Source organism: Rana temporaria, chromosome 4, assembly GCF_905171775.1.
Source record: "Rana temporaria chromosome 4, aRanTem1.1, whole genome shotgun sequence".
NCBI classification, from domain to species: domain Eukaryota; kingdom Metazoa; phylum Chordata; class Amphibia; order Anura; family Ranidae; genus Rana; species Rana temporaria.
Window position 1 is genome coordinate 306,899,014 of NC_053492.1, and position 25,667 is coordinate 306,924,680.

The following is a 25,667-nucleotide window of genomic DNA, read 5'->3' on the forward strand; positions in this document are numbered from 1 at the left end:
CTATTCGAAATTTCGAAATTTCGAAATAAAATATGGCTTTGGGTAAATTTTTACTTAGCTTGTATAGAAAATAGTAAATTAAAGCCTTACTCAACTCAATTTCACTTTAAATGGTTAATTTGGACTAAGCAGGTTCAAACTAACTATTTTCTTCACTATTACATGTGGCCCCTGCCCGCATTGTATAATAGTTTGTTTGAACCAGCTTGATCCAAACAAACTATTTAAAGTGAGATGATACCTGGAGTTATTTATGGCGTGTTCATTTTTGGTGTTGTGAATAAAAAAGACATAATAATACACAAATAAGGCTCTTTTGTAACTATATACTGTATTTAATGTAGGTACCATACAAGAGTACTACTTCATTTAACTACAGAAAACATGGCTTAGCATAAAATAATGCACCTGCAATTTCTCATTGCATTCCCAAGACCTAAATCTTGCACACAATTAAGTGATGCTTCTAAATGCTGGGTACTGCTGGTCTGCAGAATGAAAACCTTAGAGTAATAAAAAACAGTCATGTACTGTATAAGGGAACATCACAGTGTTGTATAGCAGACTCACACTTCAGAATTTTTTTTTTTTACCCACTACAGAAAAACATGCATAACTAGTATAAGTCCATATACAGTAACTTTAATGCAGTGGTTCTCAAACATTTTCTGTCAAGCCTTCTTTGGAGGCAGTTTCGTTCCCTTGCCTCACCAATACACATTTTTGGATTATAGAAACAAATTGAGCCAGGTTTTTTTTTTTTATTAGAATTGGTGATACCCTTTGGTATGTCTTCTCATCTCTGCAATACCATCTGTTATCCCTGCTGACACCCTTGACACCATCTGGTTCCACTCCTTTCCCCTGTGATACTATCTGGTATACATTTCACCCCTGTAACACCATCTGATACCCTTCCTTACCCCGGGAGTCCGTTTCTTAGCCCTCCTCATCTCTCTGACCCAATCTGGTATGCCTTCTCACCCCTGTGACCCATATTATACCCCTGTGACACAATCTGATACTCCTTCTCCTCTAACCCCAGGAGAAAATCCAATACCCATGACTGGTAAAAAAAAAAAAAGTAAAGCAATCAAATCCTGGTATTTTTTCGGAGAAAAATGTATCTCATTCACGCTAATGACCTTAAACTGAATTCTGGTATATCTGGGTGGGCATGCCAGAGCCAAAGCTTAAGTCTGAAGCTGAATATTCTTTGCATCCAGGTTCATTGGTTTTCTAAGCACACAGCAAAATCTTTGCTTTGATTTCGAGGTATGCACGTTGCGGTGCCTGCTCTTATAGGCTAGACACATCTAGACATGTTTTTATGTTGTTTAATCCTTATTATTACATAGTAATCATCTGTGGAAAATCAGCAGTTTTGGTATCTATCACTGAAGCCTCCTATATTTTCCAGACAAATACATTACAGTACCTACCACTAGGTACGAATATGGGAGTTTTCAGTACTGCTCTGTGTGTTGACCCTGCAGATATTAGTCCACCATGGGTAATGCAGCTGGGCTAGCGTAACCCCTTAAAAATATTTTCCTTTTTTACCGGTTTCTGTTTCTGTTGAGAAAATGCCAAGCTGACGGGTTACAGAGTGGTAATACTGGCAGTCCATCTACTTAGTAATTCCCAAAACTTGGTCTGAAAATGTGATGTGGTGGAGAGATGGGGCTGTTCTCACAGGGCCTCCCGCACATAGAGGCTACAGATTTTGTTGCCCTGCGTGTGCTGGCAATAGGAAAAATTTCCAACACAAAGCCTTGGAATTCACAGGCAATAAATATATTTTACAATATAACTAAGCATCCAAAAAAAAATAATAATAATAACTTCACATTGATAGCTACAGATCAGCTTTAAGTATTGCATTGTAACAGTAATCCAGACACTGACAGACTTGGCAAAACATTTAACTTTGCCTAATCGAACCGCTGCATATCCAAACACTTTTCTTGGCGACTAATTCTCTTAAGCCTGATTTGTCTATTATGATATTTTTGAGTAGCTTAGAGCATAGTTCAGAATCTTCTTATTCTCACTGTATCAGGTCTTGAAATCTGTTAGTAGCTTTGTGTGTTTTATAGTCCACAAGGTCAGGTTCCCGCATCCTTTTGATGGTGTAGAATTATAGGATGGATTCAAATACTTCTGTCTTGTATCTGCAGAATGATTGATTTGCCTGAATCTTAAAGTTAGTCAGTCTTCTGTTTCTCTCCTGCTTCAATAGCTAGAAAAACAAATGAATCACATTATTTATGAGTAATAGGTAAAGGATATCAATATTTAAATGAACTATGAGCCTACCTGTAACCCCTTAGTCCCCATGCTACCTATAGTCCCCTCTATACAGGTGTAACTTGAACTTCAGGGCCCTGGTGCAAGAAACCATGAAGGGTTGTCCTGACCCCCAGCCAGGGCCTTTTCCTCTAAACATGGGGCGCTTTACTCCCATCTCGGGGCTCTTTATTATGAACCTTTACACATGTTCTGCAGCAGGCCCCCTTCCTGCCATCTCGACCCCCCCCCACGGTGGCGGAATATCAATTTTTTTACAATATGTTTTTAGTGAAATATCAGGGGTCTAAAACAGACCTCTGATGTTTCACCTTTGAGACAGAGAAAGGAGATTGAGGACACAGCATTTAATAGCAATCACTGCAACCTCATCTGCACAAAATGAATGGACAGGAATAGCTCTGTACAGAGCTTCCCATATATTCACAAACAGAAGAACAGTAAACCCAGTTTACTATGCTTCAGTTATGAATGGACAGAGTCAGTGGTCGGTACGGAAGGAGCCAGTAAATTATGTATTTCTGGCCCCTTTCTCAGCTCTCCATCCTGATGCATTCCCCCCCCCCAGCAGCTGACAGGAGAGGGGAGGGGGAAGCTGGCAGCACTGCAGGGGGACGAGGGGGGGGCCAGGGGGCAGCAGGAAGACAAGTGACCTGGACAAGAGGGGCGGAGGTGGCAGATAGAACAACCAATCCCTTACATTCCTCCTGCAGCCTCTTAATGCCTGCGGGAGGGAGAGGAGGAGAAGCGGACTCTCAGCAGCTGCAGAAGGAAAATGGAGGGGATAGGATCCACTATATGTTGCCCCTTCCACCTTTCCTATCCAGATATACAAGGGAAGCGCATGGGCCCTCTGGAGCATTGGGCTGGATTGTAATTGCGACCCCTGCCTCTACAGACTTCAGATCGGTGGTCAATCTCATTCATGGGCAGAGGCTAACAGTGCATGGAGAGGCTATTCTATCCTCTGGGCTGGCCACACATGCCACTGCATATTTCTTCATAGACTGTATTAGAAAATTTGCAAGCTTACAAATAGCCTGCATGTAGCTGGTTTCTTCCTTTGGCAATGACTTCTTTATTCTTTAGAGCAAAGGCCAGACATAAGCAATATACCATGATCCACTGGCTCAGATTAGAGGATGCAATAGCTGCATGATTGTGTAGGGTGGGCACAGGCAATTTGGTTTATAGTTAACACAAGCATTGTTATGTTTTATTTAAATAGAAGCATTTTACTGCTCCTAATATTTTTTTCACTGTAGGTTTTGTTCTACATGGTCTTGTCATAAACCAGGCATGCATGAAACCCTTAGTGCCTGTGCCCCTCCCTAGCCCAAGCTCATGTAGAAAAATATCTAGCACTGATTTCCTTTGTTAAATAAAGTACAAATTGAGTCGTTGCTATGAGTTAATGGATTAAAAAAACTCAGATGAGTGCTACTTTATTGGAATGGCAGGAAAACAAACATTAAAAATGATAATTCAAAGTTGAGAAAGTGGAGATTCTTTGTTAATATCTGGACAGGCAAAAAGAAAGGTCCAGCTTTTAGCCTAAGGCTCGGTTCACACTAGCCCAAGTCTAAAGTCACGTGACTTTTAGTGCAACTTTGAAGTCCGACTTTGATGTGAAAATTCGGACCAAACTAGTGCAGGAACCCTTTCTAAAGTCGGACAGACTTGTGTAGAATCAGTTAAGTCATCCGACTTGGGATCTCACAAGTCGGATCCTATGTCGCATCAGTGTGAACCGAGCCTAAAGCATATTTACACTTTCACACCCAAATTGAGACACAACTTACTTTGTTACATGTTTCCAATAACATAAAATTAAATAGAAAATATAAAAAAATTGTCTGCTTACGGTTTTAAGTGCTTTTTACTTGCTTATGTAGCGGGGTCACCCTATCAGAGACTATTGATAGGTCTGAATCTCTACCAGAGTTTGAGCTACACCTGTATATACGTTAACCACTTGCCGTCACCGCACCGTCGAAATACGTCCACAAGGTGGCTCTGCTGGGCGAGAGCACGTAATATGACGTCCTCTCTCCCAGCGCGCGCCCCCCCGCTCGCCCCCCGACTCCCGTGCGTGTGCCTGGCGGGCGCGATCGCCGCCGGGCACACGCGATCGCTCGGTACAGAGCGGGGACCGGGAGCTGTGTGTGTAAACACACAGCTCTCGTTCCTGTCAGCAGGGGAAATGCTGATCTTCGGTTCATACAATGTATGAACCGTGGATCAGTGTTTCCCCTAGTGAGGCCACCCCCCCCCCCCCCCCCCCCCCCCCCCCCCCCCCCCCCACCCCCCCCCCCCCCCCCCCCTCCCCCCCCCCCCCCCCCCCCCCCCACCCCCCCCCCCCCCCCCCCCCCCCCCCCCCCCCCCCCCCCCCCCCCCCCCCCCCCCCCCCCCCCCCCCCCCCCCCCCCCCCCCCCCCCCCCCCCCCCCCCCCCCCCCCCCCCCCCCCCCCCCCCCCCCCCCCCCCCCCCCCCCCCCCCCCCCCCCCCCCCCCCCCCACCCCCCCCCCCCCCCCCCCCCCCCCCCCCCCCCCCCCCCCCCCCCCCCCCCCCCCCCCCCCCCCCCCCCCCCCCCCCCCCCCCCCCCCCCCCCCCCCCCCCCCCCCCCCCCCCCCCCCCCCCCCCCCCCCCCCCCCCCCCCCCCCCCCCCCCCCCCCCCCCCCCCCCCCCCCCCCCCCCCCCCCCCCCCCCCCCCCCCCCCCCCCCCCCCCCCCCCCCCCCCCCCCCCCCCCCCCCCCCCCCCCCCCCCCCCCCCCCCCCCCCCCCCCCCCCCCCCCCCCCCCCCCCCCCCCCCCCCCCCCCCCCCCCCCCCCCCCCCCCCCCCCCCCCCCCCCCCCCCCCCCCCCCCCCCCCCCCCCCCCCCCCCCCCCCCCCCCCCCCCCCCCCCCCCCCCCCCCCCCCCCCCCCCCCCCCCCCCCCCCCCCCCCCCCCCCCCCCCCCCCCCCCCACCCCCCCCCCCCCCCCCCCCCCCCCCCCCCCCTCCCCCCCCCCCCCCCCCCCCCCCCCCCCCCCCCCCCCCCCCCCCCCCCCCCCCCCCCCCCCCCCCCCCCCCCCCCCCCCCCCCCCCCCCCCCCCCGCCCCGCCCCCCCCCCCCCCCCCCCCCCCCCCCCCCCCCCCCCCCCCCCCCCCCCCCCCCCCCCCCCCCCCCCCCCCCCCCCCCCCCCCCCCCCCCACCCCCCCCCCCCCCCCCCCCCCCCCCCCCCCCCCCCCCCCCCCCCCCCCCCCCCCCCCCCCCCCCCCCCCCCCCCCCCCCCCCCCCCCCCCCCCCCCCCCCCCCCCCCCCCCCCCCCCCCCCCCCCCCCCCCCCCCCCCCCCCCCCCCCCCCCCCCCCCCCCCCCCCCCCCCCCCCCCCCCCCCCCCCCCCCCACCCCCCCCCCCCCCCCCCCCCCCCCCCCCCCCCCCCCCCCCCCCCCCCCCCCCCCCCCCCCCCCCCCCCCCCCCCCCCCCCCCCCCCCCCCCCCCCCCCCCCCCCCCCCCCCCCCCCCCCACCCCCCCCCCCCCCCCCCCCCCCCCCCCCCCCCCCCCCCCCCCACCCCCCCCCCCCCCCCCCCCCCCCCCCCCCCCCCCCCCCCCCCCCCCCCCCCCCCCCCCCCCCCCCCCCCCCCCCCCCACCCCCCCCCCCCCCCCCCCCCCCCCCCCCCCCCCCCCCCCCCCCCCCCCCCCCCCCCCCCCCCCCCCCCCCCCCCCCCCCCCCCCCCCCCCCCCCCCCCCCCCCCCCCCCCCCCCCCCCCCCCCCCCCCCCCCCCCCCCCCCCCCCCCCCCCCCCCCCCCCCCCCCCCCCCCCCCCCCCCCCCCCCCCCCCCCCCACCCCCCCCCCCCCCCCCCCCCCCCCCCCCCCCCCCCCCCCCCCCCCCCCCCCCCCCCCCCCCCCCCCCCCCCCCCCCCCCCACCCCCCCCCCCCCCCCCCCCCCCCCCCCCCCCCCCCCCCCCCCCCCCCCCCCCCCCCCCCCCCCCCCCCCCCCCCCCCCCCCCCCCCCCCCCCCCCCCCCCCCCCCCCCCCCCCCCCCCCCCCCCCCCCCCCCCCCCCCCCCCCCCCCCCCCCCCCCCCCCCCCCCCCCCCCCCCCCCCCCCCCCCCCACCCCCCCCCCCCCCCCCCCCCCCCCCCCCCCCCCCCCCCCCCCCCCCCCCCCCCCCCCCCCCCCCCCCCCCCCCCCCCCCCCACCCCCCCCCCCCCCCCCCCCCCCCCCCCCCACAGTAAGAACACACCCAGGCATACTTAACCCCTTCCCCGCCCCCTAGTGTTAACCCCTTCACTGCCAGTGGCATTTTTATAGTAATCCAATGCATTTTTATAGCACTGATCGCTATAAAAATGCCAATGGTCCCAAAAATGTGTCAAAAGTGTCCGAAGTGTCCGCCATAATGTCGCAAGTAACCGAAAAAAAAATCGCTGATCGCCGCCATTACTAGTAAAAAAAATATAATAAAAATGACATAAAACTACCCCCTATTTTGTAAACGCTATAACTTTTGCGCAAACCAATCAATAAACGCTTATTGCGATTTTTTTTTACGAAAAATATGTAGAAGAAAACGCTTATCGGCCTAACTGAGGAAAAAATATGTTTTTTTATATATTTTTGGCGGATATTTATTACAGCAAAATGTAAAAAATATTCATTTTTTTCAAAATTGTCGGCTCTATTTTTGTTTATAGCGCAAAAACTAAAAACCGCAGAGGTGATCAAATACCACCAAAAGAAAGCTCTATTTGTGGGAAAAAAAGGACGCCAATTTTGTTTGGGAGCCACGTCGCACGACCGCGCAATTGTCTGTTAAAGCGACAGAGTCCCGAATCGCAAAAAGTACTCTGGTCTTTGGGCAGCAATATGGTCCGGGGGGTAAGTGGTTAAGATGTTTTTTAGATAGGAGAGGAAGAAGAAATTAGAAAAGAATCGCTTCTTGCCAATATTACTATTATTCCTAAATTAGGAAAAGATGGAACCTTGTGTTCCAACTACCGACCAATAGCATTGTTGAATTCCGATTTAAAGGTATACGCAAAAATATTGGCAACAAGGATAAAAAGTTAATGCCTGAACTGATAAATACAGACCAGGCCCGGTTTTGTAAAGGCAGGGAAGGGAGAGATAGTAGCATAAGGACAATCCTCCTATTACAGCAAGTGAAAAAGAAGAAACCCCCAGTCGTACTTGTGTCAATTGATGCTGAAAAAAGCATTTGACTGAGTCGACTGGGGTTTATGATGGATACCTTACGAAGCATAGGTCTGGGACCAAACTTTATGAAGTGGGTAGGGAATCTATATTCCCATCCGACGGCTAGGGTGAAGGTCAATGGGAGTGTGTCGTCTGTGTTTGAAATGAAAAATGGAACCAGACAGGGTTGCCCGCTCCCGCCCCTCCTATATGTAATAACACTGGAACCACTATTAGCAAAAATCCGGGAAAATCCGGATATAAGGGGGGTGAGAGTGGGAGACGATGAACACAAGGTGGCGGCGTACGCAGACGACATACTCCTATATTTGACCAAACCTAGATTGCATTGCCAATGTCATAAAGGAAATAAAAAGATACGGGGAACTTTGTAATTTTAAAATAAACCCGATAAAAACGGTAATCCTGAATTTGGGTATAGATAAAAAAGTAGTGGAAGAACTGTAGAAAGAATTTCCATTTACGTGGGAAAAAGAATATATAACATATTTAGGAATTAAGGGCCAGATCCACAGCCAGCCGCCGTAACTTAAAATATTGCCATTTAAGTTACACTGCCGCAAAATTTCTACCTAAGTGCCCGATCCACAAAGCACTTACCTAGAAATTTTCGGCTGTGTTAACTTAAATCGGCGAGTCCCATTTAAATTAGGCGCGCTCCCGCGCCGGCCGTACTGCGCATGCTCACGACGTCATTTTCCCCGACGTGCTTGCGCGGTTTTACGTTGCGCCGGTTTTTGAGAATCACGACGGGCGTAAAAAAAAAAAATACGGGTTGCGGCGGAAAAAAAAATATTTGAAAAAAAAAAAGACGGCGACGCGGGGTAGAAGGGTCTACTTTTACAAGGTCTAAAACAGTTTAGGCCTGTAAAAGCAGCCCTAATATTACGATTGCAAACTAATACTTACAGAGAAAAAACGAAGCGTAAAGCTTTTGTGGATCTCCGTAAGTGCTAATTTGCATACCCGAAGCGGCATTTCGACGAGAAATGCCCCCAGCGGCGGCTGCGGTACTACATCCTAAGATCCAACAGTGTAAGTCCCTTACACATGTCGGATCTTCTCCCTATCTTTGGGAAACTGATTCTGTGGATCAGTTCCAAAGATAGAAACAGGGATACAACGGTGTATCAGTAGATACGCCGTCGTATCCCTTTTGTGGATCTGGCCTAAAGATCACACCTGCAGTGGAAAAACTTTATTTGGCCAATTATGTCCCCTTAATTAATGAAATTAAACAAGACTTGAAAAGACTCGCAAGGAAACCTATCTCCTGGATCGGTAGGATCAATGCTTTTAAAATGACGATACTACCAAAAATAAACTCCAAATGCTCCCCATAAAAATCCCACAAAGTTTTTTTAAAATAATTAAAAAAACTAATCCTGAAATATATTTGGGCAGGTAAAAAGGCTATACACTGTTGAGTATGAAAAAAAAAAGTGGCGGGTTGGCGCTCCCTGATATAAAAAGATATTACTATGCTGTAATACTAGCAAGGTTAGTAGAATGGACAAATACACACACCAAAAATAAGTGGGTACAGATGGAAGATACACTAAGTAGGACACAATAAATAGGAATGTTTGGATACCACTCGAAAATTAGGAAGTTGGGCACAGATACACACTGTATAACAAGGAATGTATTTAAATATATGGGACACAGTATGTAGAACGGGAAAAATGGAGTATAACTCCCCACTGATCCCATTAGTAGGCACAGATTTTTTTCCACCAGGCAAATAGGTTGGGAAAGCAACTAGGAGGGAAAAAATTAATAGATATCGTCACATGTGGAAAAATAAAAGCAAGACAGGATAAAAAAATGGAAGAAGGCGATCAACACTTGAGTATTTTCAGTTGAAACACTTTGTGAGCACCTTACCACAGCCGATACGGGATAATAAAACACTAAACCCAATAGAAAGATATGCCAGCATGGATAAGCTTTGATACATGGTATATCTTAGTATATGGAATATTAACAGATCTGGAGACCCATGAGGACATTGCCATTCGTAGAAAAATGGGGGCATGATATGGGTATAAACGACCGACAATTCACAAATGATAGAGCAGTGTATAACTACGCTTCAGCATTACCACCATGAAGCCAATTATAAGTGTATGGTGCGTTGGCACCTGACTCCAGTGAGAATGCGGTAAAATACACCTAAACAACTCTGACCTCTGATGGAGGAATTGTAAGCAAAAGGGAACAACAATGCATATTTGGTGGGACTGCCCGAGAATAAAAGAATATTGGAAGAAATTTTAGAATATATTGAAGACTTATATATTGAAGAAATCACAGGGGAGAAGTTTTATGTAATCCAATGACTTGTTTATTTCATGGAACAAATTAAAGCTAAAAAACAGGTATGGAATAACGTTAGACCCGGTATTACTAAATGCAGCTAAGGGGCCTATCCCAAAAAATTGTCTTCACCCAAAAAAAGCCATCAATAAAAGAGTGGATTGAGAGGGTTGACTATATAGCAGAAATGGAGTACCGCTCGAGGGGAGATAGGAGGAGAGGACAGATCCAGAGAGGTTTGGGAGAAATGGAAAGTCTTTAAATCATCCGAAAAATTTGTACAAGGTATGACAGATACTGATAGGTGAGAAAATAAATAGAAATGACAATGGCAATAAGGCACACAGATCAGCGGGGGAGGGGAAAAAAAAAGAGGCTAGTAACTATATTAAGCCTATATTTCCCCGAAGGGGAAGTAAGGGGTCCTCGATCATAATATGCCCGTGAAAAAAAAAAAAAAAAAGATAAACGTGGTATCTGTACCAGAAAAAGAACATAAATATATTTCAGAAAGATGGAAAAATGTTATATTAAATAAAAAATAAAAAAAATAGTTACGAAGAAATAACCACACATGATGCGAAGCCTTAAACGAGACGCTATGAGCGGCTGTACCGTGGGTAGGTCTCCCTGTCCTCTGTCGGGGAAGTCCTTTGCTGGCGAAGACTGAAGTGGTAAAAAAAAAAAAAAAAAAAGATGTTTTTTAGAGTTGTGCATTGTGGGACCAGAAGTACCGGGAGGTATGGACTCCATTGACACTTAGTAGAAATAGACTACACTTCCCACAATGCCCTGCCTTATTGGAACATGTGACACCTCCGCACAGACTTATGGGGGAGGTTACTTAAGGACGGGGAGGAGTTGATTTCGCTCTCTCGGGACCTGCCTCTTCTCCTCTGCGGAGCTGTGTGGAGCTCCACAGCCAAGCTGATAAGCCTGAAAACTGGGCCTGAATTCACCGGAGGACCAACCATCCGGAGTGAGGAAAGACCAGGGGCGTCCAGCCTGTGTCCCAGGAAACCGGAGAAGTTCGCCAGCTGACTACTGAAGAGCAGTGGAGAGCCAGACACCGGAGGCCGCGTGCTACGGAGCAGTGACTGACCGGGGTGCCCCCTTTGTGAAGGATACAGGCGGATCGGGCCTGTTCGGGTGAGCCTAACTTTCAAACCCCATTTCGGCTGATAACTTAATATTATCCGATAACTGGAGTCATGCATTTGATCTTTGACTATATCATAGAGGCCTACTAAGTTGAGAGTTACACCAACAGACCTGACTGATGCTGACGAGCGATCATTCCATCAACATTTGGTGTTTGTTATACCCCGTTTGACTGAGATTGTTCTTTCTTCACCCTTTTGGATTACAGTTTAAAAGTGCACCAACGGCTGCAACGTAAATTTGTTCTAAGAAGACATCTGAGAATTGCTAGAGCCAGGCCTGGCTAGAGGTTCTTTACATTAGCTGTTTTGCAGAACTACCCACTAGGGGGAGCTCGCAAGCACAGACTGCCTAAGCAACATAAGCCTATAGCGTGCAGTGACGTCATCACGTTAGGAGGAAGGGCTCCGCTTTGTGTATATGCCGGCCGGCAACTTTTGAAACGCTCGTTTGTGTTTTCAACCATGAGTAATTTTCCACTGTTTTTTAATAAATTACCTTTCCTTGCGGAATTATACTATGTCTGCCATTTTCTGTTTATGAACGTGCGGTGGTGTTTCTGTTACGCTCGAGGGAGCAAGTGCTGATTTCCTATCAGGGAGTGGGACCTCCCCAAAGGCCGCGGCTGGGTCACAGCCGACTGCTGTCTGATATTACCGATCTGGTAAGCTGCTTTTATTACTGGTGGTGGGCTCTCACTCCAACAAGTGTGCTGTGTATCACGGTTGCGATTGGATGATCTCCTGTATACCCTGTGGTGTTTGTGTTACGCTTGAGGGAGCAAGTGCCGATTTCCATTCAGGGAAGGGGAACCCTCTAAAGGCCGCGGCTGGGTCACAGCCGACTGCTGTCTAATATTATTGATCTGGTAAGCTGCCTATGATTCTGGTGGTGGGCTTTTAACCCTACAAGTGTGCTGTCTATCACGGTGGTGATTGGATCATCTCATGTACCAGGACCACGCTCATGCTGGAAAGAATATAGACTTTTTTGTATAACCCCCATGAGGGTTATGATATTGTATTGACTTTTGTATCACACTAAGTCCGGGTGCCATGGCGCAGTTCTAAACCCCCCTTTTTTCTTTCCTTATATTTAGTGCACCAGAACTGCTGCCTCCCCATTTCTTTGTCTAAGATAAATGCTAATTTGTTTTTATTGACTATTCCTATTTGATAAGCGCAATTTTTTATTTTGTTTTGTAAGCCTATAGCATTATCTTTGTTTTTTCTTCCCTTTAGTATTAGATTCCCTCTATTTGCTTGCTGACTCATGCAAGGGCCCTTGCAGAGTCATTGTGTGTTAATACCTGTGTATGATTAGCATGTTATTCAAACCCTTTTCATTTGCTTTACCATATGCACAGTAAAGTTATTCTTTGGTTTGAATATAGTAAATGTGTGACGTGTATTTACTCTGGGAAATCGCCTATAGGAAAAGGTAATAACATCATTGCACTGCCTTTTGCATGTTTTATGTATGTGTATGCTATTGCGGCCTCAACCAGGTAGGGGTCACAATATTTTTATATTCATTCGGTGTGCCAAGGGAGGGCTCGAGCTAGTTAAAGAGGGGTTAAACAGTTACTGAGAGTAGATCCTAAATCTAACCATGCTCTCCATGCTTTAATGTATAGGAAGTTGTAGAATAATGTTTATCATAATTATTTACTATGTTCACAGTTCTTCATTGTCAGCTGTAAACTATATATGAACACTGTCTATTCTAACAAAGAGTTAAACATTTAGAAATCGCCCTCGTGCATTGTATGTTAACCACTTGCCGACCAGCCGCCGTCATTATACTGCGGCAGATCGGCACGATCCTGCAAACCATCGTAGCTGTATGTCGGCTTCTTTAAGCGGGATAGCAGGTACGCGCTGCTGCACTGTGCGGGGTGCAGATGCGCATGCCCGGCGGTCACGATGACTGCCGGCTGCGCGATCGTGGGCATGAGATCCAGAATAGGGACGTGAGGGGAGGAGAGGCAGATCGTGAGTTCTTACTAGCTAATAACAGCGATCTGTCATCTTCTCTAGTCAGTCTCATCCCCCTACAGTTATAACACACACTAGGGAACTTGATCACCCCCTATTGTTAGCCCCTTACCTGCCAGTGACATTTACACAATAATCAGTGAATTTGTATAGCACTGATGGCTGTATAATTGTCAATGGTCTCAAAAATGTGTCAAAAGTGTCCGATGTGTCCGCCATAATGTCGCAGTCCCGATAAAAATTGCAGATCACCGCCATTACTAGTAAAATAAAAAAATAATAAAAATGGCATAAATCTTTCCCCTATTTTGTAGACGCTATAACTTTTGCGCAAACCAATCAATATAAGGTAATTGCGATTTTTATTACCAAAAATATGTATAAGAATACATATTGGCCTAAACCGAGGAAAATATTTTCTTTAAAAAAAAAAGAATATCGGGGATATTTCTTGTAGCAAAAAGTACAAAATATATATTTTTTGTTTATAGAGCAAAAAAATAAAAACCGGAGAGATGATCAAATACCACCAAAAGAAAGCTCTGATTGTGGGAAATTTTTTTGTTTGGGTACAACGTCGCATGACTGCGCAATTGTCAGATAAAGCAACGCTGTGCCGTATTGCAAACAATGGCCTGGTCATTGAGCAGCCAAATCTTCTGTGGCTGAAGTGGTTAATAATAGTTTGGAGACAAAGACACTGTGAGACTTTCCACAAATTCTTATGCCACGTACACACGGACGTTTTTCATAACGAGAAAAATGCCATTTTTAAAATTGGTCGTGTGTATGCTCTAGCCTCCCTGGCGGTATGATTCTGTCTGGAATTACGTACCAAAAGCGGTACATTTATTTTGCAAGGAAATTGGCGTTTTATACTGTAGGCCTGTAATTTTTAGAAATAACTCACTTAAATCTGACCAAGCAAGAGTCTTGTAGGCATCCCGGGTATGATTTTTTTTTTAAAACAAAATTATAAATTATAATATAATAAATAATTATAAATAATTATAACAAATAATAATATAATTATAATAAAAATTATTCAATAATGTAATCAACTCAAAATCACTGAAATTTGCAGTTGCAGAATTGTCGCTGTCATTATTTTATTTTTTTTATGACGAATTTCCCCGCAAATCGCTATCGCACATTTCTGCAAGTGATTATAATTTATTATCGCTGTTTTCTAGCTGATCTAAAACCATTTTTGACATAAAGGGACACTTTTGGACAATCTACAGTTTTTAGGCAGAAATGACATTTTTTATTATATAAAAGTACATGTAGGACACTGGGCAGACCACTAGGGACAAGGGGGGTGTGTATTTTTTACATACAGTACTGTAATCTATAAGATTACAGTATACTGTATGTAATGTGTTTGTTTACTTTTTTGAATTTGGCGCCGTTCTCCGTCCCCGTGCGTCGTAACGTCGCAGGGAACGGAGATCGGCGGCACACGGGGACTGTGAATCGAGCGAGGAGGTCCCGCTCGCTCACACAGCGGGTGGCATCGCTGGATCCAGGGACAAGGTGAGTAAACCAAGCCTGTGGATCCAGCGAAAGGTAAGCCCGTCCAGCCCGAGCGTGTCTCGGGTTTGCCGATCCTAACATGTAAAACCAACCCCGAGACACGCTCGGGTTTACCGTCAGGGGGGCTAGAGCATTTTTCTTGACGTGAAAAATGGCGGTTAAAAATTTAGAACCTGCTCTATTTTTTCTTGACGTTTTTCACGTCGTTAAAAACGATTGTGTGTAGGCTTTAACGAGGGGGAAAAAAACGTGCATGTTCAGAAGCAAGTTATGAGACGGGAGCGCTTGTTCTGGTAAAACTAGCGTTCGGAATGGAGATAGCACATTCGTCACGCTGTAACAGACTGAAAAGCAAGAAGGCTGAAAAGCGTGAATCGTCTCTAACTAAACTTTTATTAACACGCGGTAACACAAAATCAGCAAAATCAGCCCAAAGGGTGGCGCCATTCGAATGGAACTTCCCCTTTAAAGTGCCGTCGTACGTGTTGAACGTCACCGCACTTTGCTAGAGCATTTTTTTTTCATGATCGTGTGTATGCAAGACAGGCTTGAGAGGAATCACATTGAGAAAAACATTGTTTTTTCAATGACATGAATACCGGACGTGTGTACGCGGCATAACAGTCAGCCCTGACACCTTCTCATTGAAAACATCTAAAAGACTGTACTGTGTGAATGGGAACACATAACAAACATATAGTGGAGTTTTATCAAATTTTATTGCAAATACGGATATACGTTTTAAGAGGAAAAGCCCTTGATGTATTCATGGAATAATGCGTGACTGAGTGCTATACTACACACAATGCAACACATGCTGATGCTTCTTAAAGCGGAAGTAAACCCATCAATTTTACAGTTTCAAAAAGCAGTTACATTTCCGGCATGCCGGGATTGCTAACTGTCCCATTGGTTGTGCTCTCAACCAAACTGTCAAACCATCCAATGGCTGGTGTCATAACTGATCACATGTGCAGCACCATGGCAGTTGAAGATAAAACATAGGCCAAGATGGCAGCTTCCTTGGCTGAAAATGATAGGTGAGTTTACTTCCACTTTAATTCTAATAGCCAAAAGCTCAGCATAAAATATGATGATGCCGTTGGCTCAGTTATTGACTTAATAACATTTTACAAGCATGCACACAATGGTCAGTATGTACAATAAGACAGTTGCATGATATATTTCTAAGTGGAATGTCTGTGCCCACTGATCTGACTGTAAGATACATTTAAATGCTTTAAGTCTGGTTTGTCTGGCCTTCTACTTGTCTGTCTGGCAGTGTCAACATTTCTTAAAAAAGGAAAAGACTTGAAGACTGTAATTTCTGGTAAAATCATTTAGGTATTTCTTCTGGGAATGGCTACATTCTTGAGACAGGTTTTACCACAAATGTACAATACCTGGGTCTTTGAATTGAATTGAATTGACGACTAATAACAACAAAGCAAAGCCTAGTGTCTTACCTGATTATACCTTAATCTATTTTAAACGCACTGCTGAAGGTCAGCAAGGGTCTGTGTGATCGTGTTAAACACTAGAAACTAGGAAGCAGAAGTGCGCTATTAGGCGATACTATTTAGAGAATCTTCCTACAATGTTTTTGCTGAAATTGATGCTGTAAACAGATTCAAAAGACTTTAAATTCCATTTTATGAGAAAATGGTTTTAACTATTAGAGCAATTGAGAATGGGGGGAAGAATGGGGGGCAGACACATATATTATAACCAATATTATAATTTTATAAGGCAGATGGCCGTGGTTTCTGTATTATGTTGCATCATTAATTATACCTCCAAACTTTTTGAAATGGGAATGCGGGACACCTATTAGCAAAAGTATGTAGGCATAGGACACCCTCCCTTGTCACGCCCCCTTAAATGAGAATTATGCAAAAAAAAAAGTTTATTTTTTATTTTTTTACCGCTACTATTCCTTTATGCTGGCTTTTGAAATTTACAAAAGCAGCAATTCAGAAACTGGGTAAGAGGTTTAGCACTAGGAAATACTTTAACGATAAAAACATTTTTTATACAACTATATAGACTAGACCAAAATGAGGGACAAATGAGAAGTAACGAGGGACAGTTGGGAGCTATGCATTAATCTAGACAGTGACACATTTGGTGAAAACATGGTACTCATTCTAATTGGTGAATTTCTGCATACCCACATGACAGACATTACTAAAACTTACAATATTCAGAAACTGTTTGAACATTTGTCTAAAAGTTTTAACCTTTTAGTAATATTGAATTAACCTCTTAGCGACCCCCCATCTTACATATACTGCGGCAGGATGACTGCTCTGTGCCAGATCACATACCTGGTACATGATCTGACGCTTCCGGGTCTGGGGCACGTGCTCACACGCCGCTGGCAACCCACTCCCACTGTGATTGGACACAGTGGGAGCCAATCTGCGGGTCCGGCGGATGTTCAGATCGTTCAGGAGAAAGGCAGAATGGCTATGTAAACAAGGCAGATCACCGTTCTGTGAGAGGGGAATGTGCTGATCCTGGAACACGGATCTTTACATTTCCCCAGTCAAAGCACCCCCCCCCCCTCAGTTAGTAATCACTTCTAGGGAACACATTTAACCCTTTGATCTCCCCTGATGTTAACCCCTTCCCTGTCATTAGTACAGTAACAGTGCATATTTTTAGCACTGATCACTGTATTAGCATCACTGGTCCCCAAAAAGTGTCAGTTATGCGTCCGATTAAAAACAATATATATCCCATAGTCTGTAGACGCTATAATTTTTGCGCAAACCAATCAATATTTACATATTTGAGATTTTTTTTACCAAAAATATTACAGGCATACCCCACGTTTGAGTACACAATGGGGTTTATTTACTAAAGCTGGAAAGTGCAAAATCAGGATCACTTCTGCATAGAAACCAATGAGCTTCTCCCAGCTTGTTCAATTAAGCTTTGGTAATAAAACCTGGAAGCTCATTGGTTTCTATGCAGAAGTGAGCCTGATTTTGCACTTTCCAGCCTTAGTAAATAAACTCCATTGTGTACTTAAAAGTGGAGTATGCCTGTAATAATAGGATTTATATAGTGCCAACAGTTTGAGCAGCGCTTTACAACATCAGGTTACAATACAAATCAATACAGGAGAGGTCAGAGGGCCCTGCTCGTTAGAGCTTATATGTAGCAGAATACAAATTGGCCTAAATTGATGAAGAGTTATGATTTAGATTTTTTTTTTAAATGGGAATGTTTTATAGCAGAAAGTATAAAATGTATATATTCTTTTCAAAAAAATGTTTTGTATATAGCACAATGGGGTGCATATAGTTAGTTAAAGTGCACACTGTAGTAACAACTTGATGGTTGCTTCCCTTACTTCATACTCCAGAACACTACAGCCCATGAAGGGTCTTGGCCTCCCAGGAACAGCGCTAAATTAAACCTGTCATTCTACCTCATTCAGAATGCTCTTCAATTTAACATAAACCTGTCATAACACAAATATAAGCGCTGGTAATGAAAATCATAGTTCACTGGTTGTTAGACTGATCCATTAGCTTTAATAGTTTTTAAGGCTCTGACTAAGAATAAATTATGAAAATCAGGAAACTTAAAGAAAAATTAAAGGCTCCTATCTGCAGGTTTGCTCCAAGTCAGTGCTTCAAAATATTTAAGCAAGAAATCCAGTGTGAAACTTGGGCAATGTGCATTTTTAGACATGAAGCTCAGCAATGGCAACCTACCAACTTTCCTTTAAGCATAATTCAAAGTTCACAGCATAGCCCCCTGAAGAACCCTCTAGTGATACACTTTCCTCACTGCTGGCTATATTTGTTATGGACCTGCCTGTGAGCATGAATTCTCAATTGCAGAGGTGTTCCATTTTCTAAAAGCAAGAATCACATTTAAAGTGTACAGCAGGGGTGCCCAACCTTTTGAAGAGCGAGGGCCACTTAAGCGACCTGGTAACTGTTCGCGGGCCACAATGAGTGGAGCGGGCAGATGACATACATACTGCAGAGCGGACACAGATGCAGCCCACTCTACTCTATGGGCCCTCCGATCTGATCTGCCTAGGTGGAAGGGGAGGAATCCCCTTCTATTTTTTTTTTTAGTGGATCGAATTGGAGGTAGGTGGGTGTAAATGGACACAAGTCTGTTTTCATCTGCCGCTCCATAGAGGTGAATGGAGGGTACGATGGGTCGGACTGATCCTGTGAAAGGGGCCTTAGGCTGCTTTCACACTGATGTTGCTGTCCCAGGCAGGAGCACATTTGGCATCACTCTGCCTGTGACAGGAGTCGGTGCTCTACAGGAAGCATCAGCTTATGTGGCTCTGCTCTGCAGCCTCTTGCTTCCTCTACTGCTCGTTTCATTCACAACACTGATGCTCTAGGATAAAGGGTTGGGAATCCAAGATCTGGGCTTGCCAACCCACCATCAGAGAGCAGGAGGTCGCGGGCCACATACGAGGGCTCCGCGGGCCACATATGGCCCCCGGGCCACTGGTTGGGCACACCTGGTGTACAGTATGTAAACCCTAAAAATCAACTCATCTTATTTGCTCACTTATGGTCTGTTAAATATATCCAAAAAAATGGCAGATAAGAGAGGACAGTGGGTTAGATGAAGTAGAAGATAACCTCAGATGAGGTCGTGAAGAAAAAGGGGTTACTATGGGTCACACTGTAGTGATCTCAATCCTGATTGAAATAAACTCTTGGATAGGTATCAAAAGTTTATTAATAAATTTAAACAATCATATATGGATAAATACAAATGACACAACACAGTTTGATAAAACATGGTATGGATAGACTGTTATCTGATCATGAACACAAGTAACGTACAGGACATACAATTAGACAACATAAACACACATGACGCTGTCCGGACTAAACAGGGATCAGTCATTGGTTGTCGGCACTGTGGTAACTGTTAAATATACAGTAGTATTGTAAGCTTTGTGTTATACCTGTTCAATAAATGCAAAAAAAAAACAAAACAACAACCTGTTGATAATACAAGAAATTGAGCACTGTTCTGTGTTCTGATTACTCTGCAGTGTTATCTGAACCATTTTTCTGTCCAATTTTCTCTCTGGTACGAAACACCTTGCAGCAATGCTATAGATTTGAGAAAACACGGAAATGTTTTGTAGTCTTATGCACTTCCTTTTCTAAAATGACAACACTGCGCATCCATAGATAGTATCGTGTCTAAGGACTGGTAGGATAGATTGTTTTTAATATTTTGATCTTAAATTTAGATGCACCTTTATAACACTGAGGAAGATTATGTTATGTCCAGATAATCTACCCCTGTTGAAACCATTGCAATGCAGTTTGTACAACAATTTGTCAGTGAGTAATGTGGTCATTTTTTCCTACTGCACTGCCCTGAACAGAAAACAGGTAACCAAACATCACCATAAAAGCCCAGTTGGGGGTCAGAGCTGGTAGAGCTCCACTTTGGGGTCTTCAAGAGCATAACATTTTTTTGTATCGGATCGCTTGGATAAAGTCGGAGCTGAATAAGACACCCTATGTAGGAGTCTAGGGCCCAGCAGGTGTTCAGGGACCCTGTTACAACCTTTATACTCTTTCCATAAACCAGAGCTAGAGTAGTTGGTCAAAGCTGTGTACCTGTCTGTCATATTACAAGGGAGAATGAATACACAATACACATAAAGTACGGTATATTGGGTTCTATGCATTGATTTAAATCCTTATAAATGTAAATTATGCTCTAATCTTTCTCTCGGTAGACTTATTCTTTCTTCAGACATTTCTGAATGGTTTATTTTCTTTATATGATAGTACAGATAAAGGCGGACAAAGGTATTTCTCCATTACTTACATTTTTCCAGGTCCCAAATATAGCTGTTTAACTTTTCTCCAAGAATATAATAAACGTTAATGATAACAGTGACTATAAAGAAGAAGAAGATTTTGGCTACAGAACTGATGTGTTCCAGAAGCGGGTACACCCATATGCCTGTCACATGATGAACCCAGCACATCCTGAAAGAAAGCAGATACGAAACAAAGAGTTACTTGTTGAAGATCCAGCATTTATGTAATACACAAAAATGTTGGAGATGTTTTTGTGAACTTAAGTACATTGCAAGAGACTATTAAAACTAACAAACGCTGGGAATCTGGAGAATGTTAATGTGCTAAGCCATTACTTTGTAGAAAAAAACATAGGAACACACTGGGCACACTCTGCACTAGCTTTACTAGAGAAGGAATATTTATTTAATAGTAAAGCGGTGGACAGATGTGACACATGTGCAGATCAGCTGATCTAAGGAGATCCTAAAATATAATTTTACAGGACATGTCATGGCTGTATATCTTTTATTTTTTTCTTTTGCTTAGGAGATCAGCTGCTCGCTGGTGCCATGCAGGACTCCTGCAGATTGTCAATGTAATCAGGGCCATCTTTAATATTGATTGGACCATGGGCAAACATTTTCTCTGAGAGACACAATCATTAAATAGCAACTAGACTCAAAAAAAATCTGTTTTAGATCAGGCAGCGATTTGTGATTGGTTGCCAGAAGTTACGGTGTATCATTACCGCTCACTGACTGGCTGCAAGAGGTTACAGCACACATTATTGCTTACTAATTATTTGCTAGAGGTTACAACACATGACTTCCACTTGTTGATTGGTTTCTAGAGATTACTGTACATCAATACTGCTCACTGATTGGTTGCTGAAGGTCACTGGACATCCTTACCACTCACTAATTGGTTGCTAGAGGTTACTTCACATTATTGCTACTTACTGATTGGTTGTTAGAGGTTACTGCATATCCTTACCGCTCAATTATTGGTTGCAATAGGTTTGTGCACATCCTTTCTGCTCACTCATTGGTTGCTAAAGGTTACATCACATCATCTCCTCACTGCCTGCACACCATGGGCTGGGGGGGGGGGGGGGGGGGACACGTCAATAGACAGAAAACTCATAGGGATCCTAAAACTCCTTAGAACAGTGGCAATCCTGGGGGAGGGGTGTGATCAGTGGCAATGCTAGTGGGTTGATGGGATCAGTGGCAGGGGTGGGGGGATGGGATTAGTTAGGCAGCAGTACATTGTGGTAAATTCTGAATCATGTAGAGCAAAGCAAGTACCATATATACTCGAGTATAAGCCGAGTTTTTCAGCCCATTTTTTGGGCTGAAAATGCCCCCCCCCTCGGCTTATACTCGTGTCACCTTTTTGCGCCTGATCTCCCGAACTTTGTGGACCCTGTCCTGGCCGGCCAAACTTGGCACACATGTAGCCCCACTCTTCCTCTACAAGTGTGCACAGTTAGTTGTCCGGGGGACCTAGGGCCGGGAGCACCAATTTTTCAAACCCGGGCACCCCTTCCATAGACTCCCTTGTTAAACCCCAGTCTAGTCATGGACACAGTGAGGCATGGGCACAGTGAGGCATGGGCACAGTGAGGCATGGACACAGTGAGGCAGGGACACAGTGAGGCATGGACACAGTGAGGCAAAGACACAGTGAGGCATGGACATGGACACAGTGAGGAAAAGTGAGGCACAGTGAGGCATGCAGATGTACACCCTAGGCTTATACTCAAGTCAATACATTTTCCCAATTTTTGTGGTAAAATTAGGTGCCTCTGCTTATATTCGGGTCGGCTTATACTTGAGTATATACGGTATATAGTGGGGGATTCTACACTGACCACCAATGTAATGGGGAATTTACACTGACCACCAATGTGAGGGGGGATTTTACGCCACCCACCAATATAAAGAGGAATTTCTACACAGACACTAGGGATTAGGGATGAGCCGAACACCCCCCTGTTCGGTTCGCACCAGAATTTGCGAACACACCAAATGTTCGTGTAAACTTTAGAACCCTGTTAAAGTCTATGGGACTCGAACATTTGAAATCTAAAGTGCTAATTTTAAAGGCTAATATGCAAGTTATTGTCCTAAAAAGTGTTTGGGGACCCGGGTCCTGTCCCAGGGGACATGTATCAATGCAAAAAAAGGTTTAAAAACTGCTGTTTTTTCGGAAACAGTGAAATTAATAATGCTAAAAGTGAAACATTAAAAGTGAAATATTCCTTTAAATTTCGTACCTGGGGGGGGGGGGTGTAAAGTTAGCATGTGAAACAGCACATGTTTCCAGTACTTAGAACTGTCTCTGCACAAAGTGTCATTTCTGAAAGAAAAAAAGACATTTAAAACTGACTTGCGGCTATAATGAATTGTCGGCTTTGGCAATTCAGAGCGAATTCATTCCAAATTCAAATTCCATTACCAGGCTTTTCAGGTCTGGAATGGATATTAGGGGAACCCCGCCATCAATTTAAAAAAAATGACGTGGGGTTCCCCCCAAATATCCATTCCAGACCCTTCAGGTCTGGTGTGGATTTTAAGGGGAACTCCACCCCAAATAATAAAAAAAAAAAGAGCCCCCCCTCTCCTGAACCGTACCAGGCCACATGCCCTCAACATGGGGAGGATGTCCCCATGTTGATTGGGACAAGGGCCTCATCCCCACAATCCTTGCCCGGTGGTTGTGGGGGTCTGCGGGCGGGGGGCTTATCAGAATCTGCAAGACCCCTTTAACAAAGGGGACCCCCAGATCCTGCCCCCCCTATGTGAATTGGTAATGGGGTACATTGTACCCCTACCATTTCACAAAGGAAGTGTAAATAGTTGGAAAAAACACACACACCAAAAAAGTCCTTTATTAATAAAAAATAAATAAAAAAATCCAGCGGTGGTAATCTACTCTGTCCCAGCTCCCTGCTCCAACGTTGTCTGTATCCAGCGATGGGTGATCTCCTCTCCGGTCCAGCGATCAATCCATCCAGAGCGCAGCCACGCCGACCTCCTCTCTATTCGCTGGACACAGCCCAGCGAATGACGCAGCTGAAGCTGTGACATTTCTTATATAGAGGATGCCCCCTCTGACGCACCCTCTGCTACGTCACTGGGGAAGCCCAGTCTTCCCCCTTGCATCAGAGGGGGTGGGGTCACATGATGGGTGGCCCTGCCTCCCCTATATAAGAATTGTCACAGCTTCAGCCGCGTCATTCGCTGGGCTGTGTCCAGCGGAGAGAGGAGGTCGGTGTGGCTGAGCTCTGGATGGATGGATCTTCTCATCGCTGGACCGGAGATTACCCGTCGCTGGATACAGACAACGTTGGAGCAGGAAGCTGGGACTGAGTAGATTACTACCGCTGGATTTTTTTTTTATTATTAAAGGACCTTTTTCTCCGGTGTGTGTGTGTTTTTTCCAACTATTTACACTTTCTTTGTGAAATGGTAGGGGTACAATGTACCCCATTACCAATTCACATAGGGGGGACCAGGATCTGGGGCTCCCCTTTGCTAAAGGGGTCTTCCAGATTCTGATAAGCCCCCGCTCGCAGACCCCCACAACCACCGGGCAAGGGTTGTGGGGATGAGGCCCTTGTCCCTATCAACATGGGGACATCCTCCCCATGTTGAGGGCATGTGGCCTGGTACAATCCAGGAGAGGGGGAGCCGCACTCTGTCCCCCCCCTCTTTTCTACGGCCGGACAGGTTAACGTACTCCACGCCATTTTTTTTTACATTTGGGGTGGAGTTCCCCTTAAAATCCACACCAGACCTGAAGGGTCTGGAATGGATAGTTGGGGGGAACCCCACGTCAAATTTTTTTTAAATTGACGGCGGGGTTCCCCTTAATATTCATTCCAGACCTGAAGGGCCTGGTATAGGAATTTGGGGGGACCCCCATGCTATTTTTTTTTTTTTTTTTTATGAATGAATTCTCTCTGAATTGCCAGAGCCGACAATTCATTATAGCCGCAAGTCAGTTTTAAATGTCTTTTTTTCTTTCAGAAATGACACTTTGTGCAGGGACAGTTCTTAGTACGGGAAACATGCGCTATTTCACATGCTAATTTTACACCCCCCTAGGTATGAAATTTAAAGTAATATTTCACTTTTATTGTTTCACTTTTAGCATTATTAAATTTACTTCTCCCGAAAAAAAAACGTTTTTAAAACTTTTTTGCATTGATACATGTCCCCTGGGGCAGGACTCAGGTCCCCAAACACTTTTTAGGACAATACATTGCATATTAGCCTTTAAAATTAGCACTTTAGATTTCTGCCATAGACTTTTTGAATTTGCCGCGAACACCCCTAAGTGTTCGTTGTTCGCCGAACAGGCAATGTTCGAGTCGAACATGAGTTCGACCCGAACGCGAAGCTCATCCCTACTAGGGATGAGCTTCGAGTTTGAGTCAAACTCATGTTCGACTCGAACATTGCCTGTTCACCCGAACAGCGAACAATTTGGGGTGTTCGCAGCAAATTCGAAAAGCCACGAAACACCCTGTAAAAGTCTATGGGAGAAATCTAAAGTGCTAATTTTAAAGGCTTATATGCAAGTTATTGTCATAAAAAGTGTTTGGGAACCCGGGTCCAGCCCCAGGGAACATGTATCAATGCAAACATTTTTTTAAAAACACAAGTTTTTTCGGGAGCAGTGATTTTAATAATGATTAAAGTGAAACAATAAAAGTGAAATTCCTTTCAATTTCGTACCTGGGGGTCCCCCAAATTCAATTACCAGGCCCTTCAGGTCTGGTATGTATTTTAAAGGGAACTCCACGTCAAATTTAAACACAAAATTGCGTGGAGTTCCCACCAAAAATACATACCAGACCCTTATCCGAGCTCACAACCTGGCAGGCCGCAGGAAAAGAGGGGGGGACGAGAGAGTGCCCCCCTCCTGAACCGTACCAGGCCACATGCCGTCAACATGGGGAGGATGCTTTGGGGTCTGGACCCCAAAGCACCATGTCCCCATGTTGATGGGGACAGGGGCCTCATCCCCACAACCCTTGCCCAGTGGTTGTGGGGGTCTGCGGGCGGGGGGCTTATCAGAATCTGGAAGACCCCTTTAACAAAGGGGACCCCAGATCCCGGCCCCCCATGTAAATTGGTAAGGGGTACATTGTACCCTACATGAACCACCAATGTAAGGGAGGATTCAAAACTGACCACAAATGCAAGTTTGGATTTTTTTTTTCTGATTACCAATATAAAGAGGAGATTCTACACTGGGCACCAATATAATGGAGATTTACACTGACCACCAATATAATAGGAGCATTCACAGTAA

The 25,667-nt window shown here is 46.3% G+C and overlaps 1 protein-coding gene across 1 annotated transcript in view; it reads right to left on the reverse strand.

The window, feature by feature from the left end:
* Nucleotides 1–314: 314 nt before the first annotated feature.
* Nucleotides 315–25,667, reverse strand: part of AIG1 (androgen induced 1) — a 398,211-nt gene continuing 372,858 nt past the window's right edge. Inside the window, exons 5-6 of the mRNA XM_040350577.1 lie at nt 20,365–20,528; nt 315–2,242 (exon numbers count right to left, since the gene is read on the reverse strand). Of these exons, the coding sequence (XP_040206511.1) occupies nt 2,208–2,242; nt 20,365–20,528 (199 nt within the window). The 3' untranslated portion in view covers nt 315–2,207. The remainder of the gene's footprint in view (nt 2,243–20,364; nt 20,529–25,667) is intronic.